This window comes from Vanessa cardui, chromosome 10, assembly GCF_905220365.1.
Source record: "Vanessa cardui chromosome 10, ilVanCard2.1, whole genome shotgun sequence".
NCBI classification, from domain to species: Eukaryota; Metazoa; Arthropoda; class Insecta; order Lepidoptera; family Nymphalidae; genus Vanessa; species Vanessa cardui.
The window spans coordinates 10,527,722-10,539,932 of NC_061132.1; the positions used below are offsets into that span (position 1 = coordinate 10,527,722).

The window sequence follows — 12,211 nt, forward strand, 5'->3', positions numbered from 1 at the left end:
TAGCGTACTTAATTCGAATGTGATCGGTTTTACGAATTTTGCCGATGCGACATCTAAATTGTGTCGTACTGTACTTCTTTGTGCAAATATCAATAACTTACATTTCTGACGATTACAAGCCAGCGTAATTACAAAAGACATAGTGTCTTGGTAATCATAGCAACGCAATAACAAATGTAAATAATATGTACATAAATATTATTCAGCATGCTTTTCCTATATTTAATAAACAAAATCAACTGATCTATAAAGTAATTCCTGATACTTGCTTGAACGTAGCTCGCTGAGAATTTATACTCTACTTCGTATTCGTATTTTTAATTTTGTAAAGAGGTTTAATAGAAGAAAGAATAAATATTAGTAAAAATGAACGACAACAACAACAGCATCTAAATCTCCCACTGCTGGACTAAGGCCTCCTCTCCCTTTGAGGAGAGGGTTTGGAACATATTCCACCACGCTATTCCAATGCGGATTGGTGGAATAAACATGTGGCAGAATTTCTATGAAATTTGGCACATGTCGTCAAGCACGAGATGTATTGGAAACACAAATTAAGCACATGAATATTCAGTGGTGCTTGACTGGATTTGAACCCGCAATCATCGGTAAAGATGCACACGTTCTAACCACTGGACTAATTCGGCTCACCCTGTTAATTACTTGCCATCTCTCCTTTCACCCAAGATGGTGATTCTAAATGTAACATTTGAAATAGAACCTCATTTGTAAGCGGAAACAGAAGTCATTGACGTTAGTTATGAACAAAAAAAAAGGTAACAAGTTATTACGTACATTGATAAATACATCACGATTTTATGAAGATTGATCACTCATACACTATCACATACATATCAGGATGTGTTATGTATATCAACGTCAATCAAAAACCGATCACGATGTGCGCGTGCGCATGATACTATAGATACTCTAATATACATTATATTATGTAACTTAATTTCATGTGAAAACCATTACGTATATTAGTTTTAAAAATCATTAATTTTATTACAAGTCATATACACTTTAGATTATTTACGATAAAATTTATAGTTTATGATTAACGTATCATACATATAAAATAAATAATTTTAATGGTCGTACTTTTTCAATATGATTTAATTTTAAGCATATCGATACATTGTATTATTCGTTGATTCAATTCTTATATTTCAAACGCGAAAGTAACCCTGTTACTCTTTCAAGGTTCTTTTGTAGCGAATTTGATTAAATTTGCTATGAAACAAGACCTAAAGAGAACGAGTTGGGCTACTTTATAAAAGCAAGCGATGCCGCGGTTGGTAACTAGTTATTTGAATAATTATCCTACCACCTATTTGGTGGTAGGCTATGTGCAAGCCCGTCTGGGTAGGTACCACCCACTCATCAGATATTCTACCGCTAAACAATAGTACGCAGTATTGTTGTGTTGTAAAAAAAAAACAATTAAAAGACAGTCCAGTAAAAGAACTACCCTATCATAGTAATCGTTTTTACGTTTTAGCACAGGTTTTGTATTGAGCGAATATATATCAAACTTTTCTCGATATAAATAATATAAATAAAAACAGCAAAATCCAACACAATATCGATGATTTTACTATAGATATCATAAAACGTGCGCAGATGCTATTGTTTGCAAAAATTGTAACGTTGGCAATATTTCAGAAATGGGAAGGTACTCGCTTCTTCCATTAATACTACATTATTATTTACAATTAGATAAGTATATAAATAAATACCTTTGACCAATTTTTTTTTTATTTATTAAAAATTACTGACATTTTCAGTAATAGCAACATTCAGTAATTATATTTAAAAAAAAAAACTATTTTTTTGTTTCGATTTTTTTTGTTGTTCTCTTAAAACAAAACCATTTGAAAATCTTCAATAAGGTTTTGAAGTTACCATAACAATATTAATAAGAGAGTATTATTGAGTATTATTTATTGTTTTATGTATTTTTATTAATATACTAAACCGGTTGGAACTTTAACAATATAATAATTTAATGTTTCAGGACGGTATAAATATGCTTTGCGAACATGCTTTCCAAACATTGGTTCTTTAATACTTCATATTAGTGAAGTGCCGCTTACTTTAAGCTTTTATCGATAACAGTAATATCGATTAGCTTTTATCTATTCCTATATTCATATTGACAATCAATATAAGATATTATGTGGAATTAAAAGATTGTTCACATAAACATTGTAATATAGATCAATTATTTATAAAAAATAATACAAAAAGGGCTCTATTTGTTAATATATTCCGTTTAAAGCATGTCAATGGGATGCCAAAATTGGAATCTAAGGTTGCGTATTTCTGTAAGGAGCTGAGATGTTCCAGTGGTTAGAACGCGTGCATCTTAATCGATGATTTCAGGTGCTTAATTTGTGTTTATAATTCATCTTGCGGTAAAGGAAAACATCGTGAGGAAACCCGCATTGGAACAGCGTGGTAGAATATATTCCAAAACCTCTCCTTAATGGAAGAGGAGGCTTAGCCCAGCAGTGGGTAATATACAGGCCGTTACTTACTTACTTTACTTTTATATCTGTACTCTTTCTATTTATTTAATATGTAGACTGGCAAATTATAGTATGTTGTTAAACACCGTCTATAGATAGTTACACTGTAAGGAATATTAAGCATTGATTTCCCTTGTTCCTGTAATGAAGTATTTCTCCGCGATAGACTATGAGATGAGTACCTTGCATAATTAATTCCCAGCAAGTAAACTTAGCATTAACACTTGCTTGCGTCACGTGACCTTCAATTCGAAACAGTTATGCAACGTTTTGACGTTTACAGTGGAATTATTGACAAGTGAGTATCAGAATCTCTGATCGGTATATCAATCTAATGTATTAAGGTAAATTACGTATAGTCATGTAATCTTTGTTTACATATTTCATTACAGATTTGTATGAACTTTACATTCAAAACTTCAATGTACAGTTCGTGATTGACGTATCTTATCAACGAACGGTCATTTCCATTTGACCTAATATCAGTTTTATGAATAATTATATAACAAATCTTTATTATGTAAACATTCAATATAATGGAGGACTGTATGATTAGAGGCGATAATCTCGGGAAATGCTCATTTGCGATATTTAGCTTCTATAGCTTATTTCCATCCGAAAGAGTAAATCAATTATTAGTGTCATCTATCATTATGGTAAACTGTATGAAACAGACAGATGGCACGTTAAATTTACAATATACATAATATAACATTAAATTTAACCTGTCTATGTTCGAAAAACAAAATATTTTTTGTTTTTCGATTTTTTTTTCGTCATTCTTTCTTTAGTTGAATACTTTTTTACCAAAGCGTAAAAAGTTTATTTTAAGTTTAGCGTTTTATCAATAAAAAATATTGAAAATAATTAAAATACACACTAAATTAAAAAGATACCAAAACACGCAACAATTCACAAACACAAAAAAGAAATATAATAATTAACATTTGGCATATTCAAGAGAATCCAATACAATTAAACACTTAATAAACGAACACATTGGCGAAAACAGTTTAAAGGAAATGGAAAAATAATAATTCACTCACGTTGTTTCTTTCATGTTAACTACACAAAGCTCATTTGAAAATTGAAGAGATCAGAGAATTGTTATCTTTTCATGTAATAACAGTTAAGCCTAAATCAAAATAAAACACCACATTTTTCTTCAAATAAGAAGTTAGTAAGTCCGGATCAAGATAGTATTATTTGCATAATTTTCCAATTATTTGATCTAGATGTTTAAGTAGTATTAAATAAACTGCGGTATAATTAAATACTGTTTAATGATTCAACGATAACATACTATCTTATACGATTAATACTAAGTAAATAGTAAAAGTATCGCGTCGAATGCCTTCGAAAATTACTAAATTTTGTACTGATCCCGGCCAAAAATCTCTTTCGACATTTATGGCGCAGTACTAGCGTATTATATATTTAATGCTCCTTATATTATAATTAAAACCTAAAAATATATTCGACAATTTTAAAACGCGTTATTTAGTAATTTCATATTGCTTTGATGCTACATATTTCCGTAAAATAAAGTACAATGTCAGAAACTGCTATTACAGCTTAGAAAAAGTCGCTGATGTTTTGACTCAATGTGAAAATTGTAATGAAAATATTTTCCATTTCAAACAATGGAGGGGTAATTGTTATTGGGAACTCAATAAGAGAATTATAATTATATGCTACATTTTATGTATGGACTCAATGTCTCGATGAAACCTTGATTTACAAGTGGCATGATCTATTTAAATAAAGTTAAGTATCACTTGCAAGCAAGTACCCTTGCCTTGGGCGACGATTGAGGCCACTAAATACAGAAATTGACAAAAATAAAAATACCTCAAGGTAGTAATAGTTTTACAACAAACATCGAAATTCCCATGAGTAATCAGTTACAACCATTTTGAGGATAGGAGTCATTTCAGTCAATGTAAAAATCAATTGGCCTTCGTAACTGCTTTTTCGAACTACTTGATGAGTACCCTAACGATTTAGGGCAGATTGTGCCTGAGGATGAGACATGAATCAATCATTTCCTACTTATGTCAAACAAGGTACCATGCAATGGCACGAAAGTAATACAACATCTTGGTAGAAAATTATCGCAAGGAGATTTGATTTTGCAAAACAAATTAATACTGGATCACTAGAAAGTCCTTCGAAATATTTCGGAGAAATGATATGTAAGATTCAGATATATAAGCCAATGTAAGATTCAGATAAATATAAGATATATTAGTCAATAAGAGCTATTAAAGTTAAGAATGCCGATCAAGTCAACACCACTTAAATAATGTTTATTTACCAAATACTTCAAATGATTATTATTATCTTCTTCGATTTTCTCAATTTATATAGACATTTGGATTGTTTTCACAGTACGAGTATATTAAGACGTAGGCTATCCTTGAAGATAAACCTGATAACGAATATTAGCAGGAAAATATTGACTATTAAGTCATAAGAATCAAGTTTTCCTCTTGAACATTTTTTCTCTCTAATTTACGCACCTTATTTTTTTCCAACGACCACATTAAAGATTTTTTGTTACTTTGCAATGAGACTGTATTTGGTTTTCATTTACCAATTATTTTTGAACAGGGACAAAAACGGTTGACGAAAGATGGAAACTAATCACTACATATTATAAAACAATATCCCTGCCGCGTCACTTATGCTGTCTGTCTGAAAGTGATAAACGAATTTCAACAACGAACGAAATAATAGATTCAGGGGAGGTTTCAGGCGTATTATGATTTTGTACTAATTGGCTGGATTATAACAGGGATTGTTGATAAAATCATGAGCTCTGAGAGCTTTAATTCTGCGTGTCTCATAAGCAAACAAAGTTAGGCGTATTACGATATAAACGTTATGTATGTAGATATATTATAAATTTTTATATTTAGATCTGTCATATAAAAAGTGACCATCCTTCGGCACATATATGTTTTCGTATTTAACAAAAATACATCCACTAATGTAACTTAAGTGAAAATAAACAATGAAACCGTCACGTTTTTTCTTTTCTTAATATATTTGATATGATATCGAAACACCAGTTATTTGACCTTGTCATTTAATAAGTATAATACTTATAAGTGATGTATGACGTCATTTTGCTGCAAATATAACATACATTACTTACAAGAGCGCTAAATAGTTACGAACACTCACACTTAAACATAAAATTTTCCACAGCTTACTCAAAAATAACAATTATAGCTTCTTCGTAACAACGTTACGAAATAGTTACGAGTGAATCGCGAATTAAGTTATAATTAAACAAGTAAATTACTATTTGCATGAATATTCGGTAGATTTACAAAATGAGATAAATTCTAATTTACGACTGATCTAAGAGCTTAATTCATTAATTGTTCTACTAAATATAAACGCTACCTGTTATCTGGTAAGGAAGTCTAGTTTTTAACATATTTTTACAGTTATTAATATTATTTTAAAAATAGATATTCAGTGTAATACAAAACATTCGATAGAGAGGTTAGACGTTTTATGTCATATGGGGCTCACGGATTTCTAATGTATAGTAATTAGTATGGTTGAAGATTGAAGGATATTTTTAAATGGTAAGTTTTATAAGAGTGTGTTACAATCAAGCAATTCTTCATAATAGGTCCAATCTATACATATAATAAAATTGGAGTGTATGTTTGTAATATTATGAAATAGCCCTTTTTTATTCACTGCATGAGTATACATGGTACATATACCAAAATAATATTGTTTTCAATTTTCGTCGGTCTGTCTGTCAGTCTGTTTGTTTCGGCTTATCTATGGAAGGACCCGACAGATTTTGACGAGACTTTCACTGGCAAATAACTGATATAATAACGGGAGTAACTTAGGCTACAATAATATTTTTTTTTCTTATATTCATAGGCGTATAAGGTCGCGGGCACAGCTAGTATTATAATAATATCCTATCATTGCATACATTAAATATCAGGCCCAGGTTGCGGAAGTTGCAAAAAACTGGCAATCGCGGTTAAGTTTTCGCCATAGGTGTCTCACACCTTAGAAGGACTCTTATATTATGTTTTAGGGTGAACTGAGGTCGCCAGAAGGTTGCTTTCACCGGTCGATTATTATGCTTAAGATGGGGCTGCATGCCTTGTCTAATACCCAATAGAATATTGAATATGAAGACTTAAATACATGATCTGATCATGATGGTGGATGTACTGAGATACAGGAAATACACATAATGATTAGGATATGAGAACGACTACTGTAATGTAAAAAAAGAGAACAATTCGTTACCGCAATTCGTACTGAAAACAAATTAACGCATATTTAATTGCTGGTGTTTTTGTCAAACGAAAATTATAAATAGTCATTTACAATTAATTATGAAATTCTCACTGTTATTAATTTTAAATACCTAACCCATGATTCAATATCAAATAAAGATTATACATAACACCTATTTGATACATTTGTATATAAAAAATAATATTAATTCAAGCAATAGTCTGATTACAAATATACACATTTTTAACAAGCTTTGCAAGCTTGAATATTTATCACGTGAATATATGTCTTTTTTTAATTTATTAAAATATAATTTATCGATACTATTGATAAATAGAAAGTAAAAGCGACATCACTAGTACTTAGTATGCACCTGGAGGATCAATTGAACCAATTCAAGTGGTGCCATTATTAAATAACAATACCAAATACATATATATTCTTCGCTAGTTTAAGACTATATTTTCCTTATTACTATTCCTATAATATAAAAAACCAAAAGTTTTTAACTTACAATGCATTAAAATCACTCATTAAATGTACACATTTGTTTTTTTATAAAGTATACAATATATGTGTACATATTACTTCTATTTACATACTACGTTACATTTATGTACAAAAAAAATAATAAAAACATAACCTAAAACACATCACTATCACAACTTGTCACTTAAGTACTGAATTATATTGACATACTGATATTTGAAGGTTGAATGAAGGAACAGCTGATTGGTGTAACCTTCACTAACTTAAAATAACTACTAATTACTTTACAATATTTTCGATCAAAATTATTTCGAACTTTCATACATATTAAAATATACATATCTATAATTGTAACTATTTGTTTCAAATTTTATCAAAATATTTGTATATATATATTTTTCCAAGCTATTGGTAATTTTATGACGATATTTATACGGTTTTAATATATTATTTATAAGTTATGGCGACATCTTATCTTATCGGAGTCAGCATGAATCGTCATTGCTATGCTTCTTAAAGCCATGTAAATCATATTTACATAGCATTAGTGGCTTTACAAACTAATCTGATGTAATATTTTCCTAAATACATAACATAATATTTCTAAAACCAACTTACTTAACTGTTTGCTATTATACTAAAGCTAGTATGCTGAAGCCAAAGTGTTTAGCTAATGACGATAAAATAAACATAAAAAAGCGACAATCATTTGTTTCATTGTTATTAACTTAACTTCAATGTGTTTTGATCGGAGATGATACATAATCAATATTATTAAATATTATATTAATTATAAATATTATTATTAAAAATAAAAAAGCTACATTTAAATTCATATTTAAATATAAAAAATATTCTTTGAATATTTTTTTCAATTAAATCTTCTAATATATGTATATACTATAATGGAAGGTTTGACGAATGTGGCAACATTTTACTAGACGTCACATTTCTACAATCCAAATTTCAAGTCAATTGTTACATAAAAAATATGAATGTGAGCGCGCTTTAGGCACCAATAAAAGTTACATATTTACATTACAAATTAGGTTTCAATTACATGTTAGATGATTTGTAATTAATGTGGGTTTATATTTTATTTGTGGGAAAACATACATCAAGATATAATTTTAATAGCAGCGCAATACTCTTATATTAAAAAAATCATTAACTAATTGTTTGTATATTTTGCACGAGTTTGTTGAGGAAGCTGGTGTCTTATCTAAAACGACAGTCAGTGTAACCCTCATACTTGTTTAATTTCAAAGCGAGTATTTTTATTAATTGTTTAAACCAACATGCCTGAACAAGAAAGGGATTTTTACCGAGACACTTGGGTCCGATATTTAGGTAAGAAAAAAGGCCTTTTTTTAACAGATATCACCCATTTATTATTACGTAAATTTTTTTTTTTGAAAAGGCGCTTAGGTTATACTAATATTACGTAAACTTTATTCAGTTGTGATCTTTGTAAACACAGATTTTGAAAATTGCTTTTTATTATGCTTAATTAATAATTTGATTATTTTCCTAATGAGGTTTCTTGGACATAAAACATATTTTATTAAAGTATGTAATACATACATCACATCCTATTGTCTTAAAAAAATTACTTTAAAAAAAATATTTATCAATGTAAACAGAAGTTGCAATACATTAATTTTTGTTTATCTTTAACATGACTTTCATTATAAGAATTAATAAAATGATAACTTAACTAAAAGTTCCTTCAATCTATTTTGTATTGGATTATTAAACTTACATTGGGCAGAACAAAAATATTAAATAAAAGGATCTCAATCTACTATGTAACAAATAAATAACATCTTATCTCTCATGGCTAGGCTTTATTGGCTGTGTAAGGAATGGTTAACGCTACCAATGTCAGGTGGTAGGCCAACCAGTTATAGAAAATAAAACATATATTATTAATACTTGATAACTTACCCTTCATCCTTAGTTATGTAGTGATCGCTGAAGAGGTTCATGTTTGCAGGGTACGCTAATGAAGTTGGTGAGTCGTTCCGATCCCTGGTTTCAGTCAAGGTAGTGCGAGCTAGCTATGCCGTGGCATTTGCTTATGTGCTCGCTGACACTGGGGATAAAAGTTGGAAAATGTTAAGAGTAAGTTTGCCATTCATTGTATATATTTATAATGAAAATGAATTAACTATATATTATCTAATGTTATGCTGTTTTTTCCTGTTATATGTTATATCTCATTTTATTGCAGTCTGTTCCTTAAGTTCAAGCTATATTATTTTCAAATTTCGTCAAAATTGATACAGCACTTTGACTAAATATTGCTATGTTTACATTTATACTTAACTTCTTCAAACAATCGAACTTATTCAGCGTTCTTATGTAATAAGAATATGTGAATCATAAACAAATTTTATATGCTTATTTTTATGATTTGTCTTATGCTCGGTGTTTGTAATATCGTAAGAAGACAGCATGTGTCGAAGAAAATCTACCACATGTATGTATATTTAGCATAGCAGAGTGATGGAACTATGTGGAAACCTTCTTAAAAAGGGAGAAGCCTTAGTCCTAATGTAATGCATTATTATTATTACAGACTTACTAAATAACTTGTTATTCGATAATGATACTTTTTTTTTTAACTAACCACATATTCAGTTAATTTATCTATTTCACAGAAAGATGGCCGATTTAAAAACGTTGTAGTAGAAACTGGTGATGCACTTATATGGCAGACCTTGGCGTCCGTCGCCATTCCAGGCTTTGTCATAAATAGGTAAGTTCTAATTCTAAGTAATGAAAAATTTTCTGTTAATTAATTGTCTGAATCTTATATTGTGTTTATTTATTATTTAAAACAAAGGAGAACAGATAAATCATTTTTATTTTAATAATTTCTTTTTTTTTTAATATATATGCGGATTGGCATATTTTACCCGATGGTAAATATATCTTTGTAGAATTTGGCAATTTAAGAAGTGTCAACATTCCTTACATCTCCAGAGCACTATAAACTTAACTAAGAAGTTATAACCTTATGCCTGATGTATCACTGGCTCGCTCGCCCTCCGAACTGTAATAATTTGCGAAGTTCGAGTATAATAAATTTGATGTTTGACGGTAGAAATTAGAATTTCTTATGAGTACGTCGCATCCGTTAAAACATCTTTTCTAACTTGTATTTACATCAAAACACCATTCAAATGCAGAGCCGGATTTAAAGGTCTGGAGGAATTACTTTTTTTTATTTCAATTAGTAAGCTATGATTTATTTACTTGTATCGGTAACTTTTAAAATATTAAATAATAACATTATTATAATTTGACTATATCTCGGTATTTGTTAACTTGCTGAAAACTGTGGCCCCCACTAATGTGGAGGCCCCAGGGCAGTTGCCCCGGTTGCCCTCCCCTAAATACGGCCCTGTTCAAATGTTATAATATTTATTTATCCGCCCTTGTAATAGATACATTTTATGTTAATATTCAATATTTTATACTAATATAGTAAACAATATATATATTTAAAAAGTAAATATAAAGTGCTCAGTTAATAATTATTGTGTGTGAAAATAAAATATGTGTGTTACACGTATATTATATGTTAAAGTTTTTTTGCAACGAATTATAGAACAAGAAAACACAGTGTTGCCTAGGGGGCGATTCTACTAAGGATAATCGCGATACCTATTCAATTAAACTTCTACCGAAAGGCAACCGGGTTGTTGTCTAATATCTTAGTTGAATAGGAAAACGGTTGTTGTGTAAAAATCAACGATTATATATCGATTCGATTGCGATAAAATTACGTTTTGTTTTAAATATGCAGTCTTCAAGTAAGATTAACGCATTGTAGTATAATGTGCCATTTTGGCTCCAATCAAGACTACAAAGATACATGTATATACTTATACATATATTGTTATTGCATTTTCAGAATATGTGCCTTCACTCAGAATTATCTAAAGAAGAATGTAAGTAAAATACCACCGAAACCTAGAAGTTTGATCACAGTGGCAGTGGGTCTTGCCTCCATCCCCATCATCGTTAAGCCCATAGACATGAGTGTGACCATGCTCATGAACCTCACTTACCGTCGGTTGGTGGGAGCATAGACAATGATCATGAATTTTGCAACTGTTGTGCAATACAATGCTCAATCAGGTTTGAAGTTTGCACTAAAAGCACGTATGATATTTTTTAGTTCAATAAGTATTTTATTTGACCAATATTATAGATATTCAAAGTTTGCCATTGTGATGAGATCGATCTTTCTTTTAACTTTTGTTTAGAAAGTATTTGGTATAAATCATTCTTCCACTAATCGCGCCATAAATAACAATTATAAATAGTGTTTGCAATTCTTTGGAAATTTGGATTATTAATAAATAATAAAAACTTAAACACCAGATATAGACTTTTTAAATAATAATTATTATATTAATAATTCTAGTAGGCTTTTGGAAGACGTTTTTATTTTGTTAATGTACATATTTTCACGTCAATTAAACACGATACTGCCACGATTACTATTTAGGCTTGCAGCTTGTGCTAGGATTTTGTATGAGAATGATAGGACTTGATCACGTATCAGCACTTTATAATGTCGAATCGTTGACAAAATGGCCTGTAAATTGTTCATAGCTAGTTCCAGGGGGGTAAGACGATTTAGATCGTCAATTGTGAATTAGGCGGTATATCGAATACATCTTTTAAATATATTTGGCGATTTGCCAAAAGGAAGCGACTTTGTCTAGGACCTTTGTTTAGGTTTTGCTACAGATGGCGTACCACTAGTTTCAACTACGTAAGAAAAAGGTTATTCAAAATATACAATGTAATGATGTAAAAGCTAGAGAATCAAAGAAGAAATCTGCTAATGCTTGGTACAGTAAAATGAAATTGGATAAAGTTCG

The 12,211-nt window shown here is 29.9% G+C and overlaps 2 protein-coding genes across 4 annotated transcripts in view; one reads left to right on the forward strand and one right to left on the reverse strand.

Moving 5' to 3' along the window:
- Nucleotides 1–9,395, reverse strand: part of LOC124532709 (prestin) — a 35,923-nt gene extending 26,528 nt beyond the window's left edge. Inside the window, exon 1 of one of the 3 annotated variants that reach the window (XM_047107741.1) lies at nt 9,258–9,395. In XM_047107741.1, the coding sequence (XP_046963697.1) occupies nt 9,258–9,298 (41 nt within the window). In that variant the 5' untranslated portion in view covers nt 9,299–9,395. Of the gene's footprint in view, nt 1–3,580; nt 3,676–7,335; nt 7,488–9,257 lie in introns of those variants that run through there. The other 2 variants (XM_047107742.1, XM_047107743.1) reach the window with 2 other exon arrangements.
- On the forward strand, nt 8,259–11,702 carry LOC124532710 (mitochondrial fission process protein 1). The gene is made up of 4 exons (XM_047107744.1): nt 8,259–8,660; nt 9,307–9,434; nt 9,974–10,071; nt 11,233–11,702. The coding sequence occupies exons 1-4, from the start codon at nt 8,609–8,611 to the stop codon at nt 11,408–11,410; spliced, it is 456 nt and encodes a 151-aa protein (XP_046963700.1). The 5' UTR covers nt 8,259–8,608; the 3' UTR covers nt 11,411–11,702.
- Nucleotides 11,703–12,211: the final 509 nt, after the last annotated feature.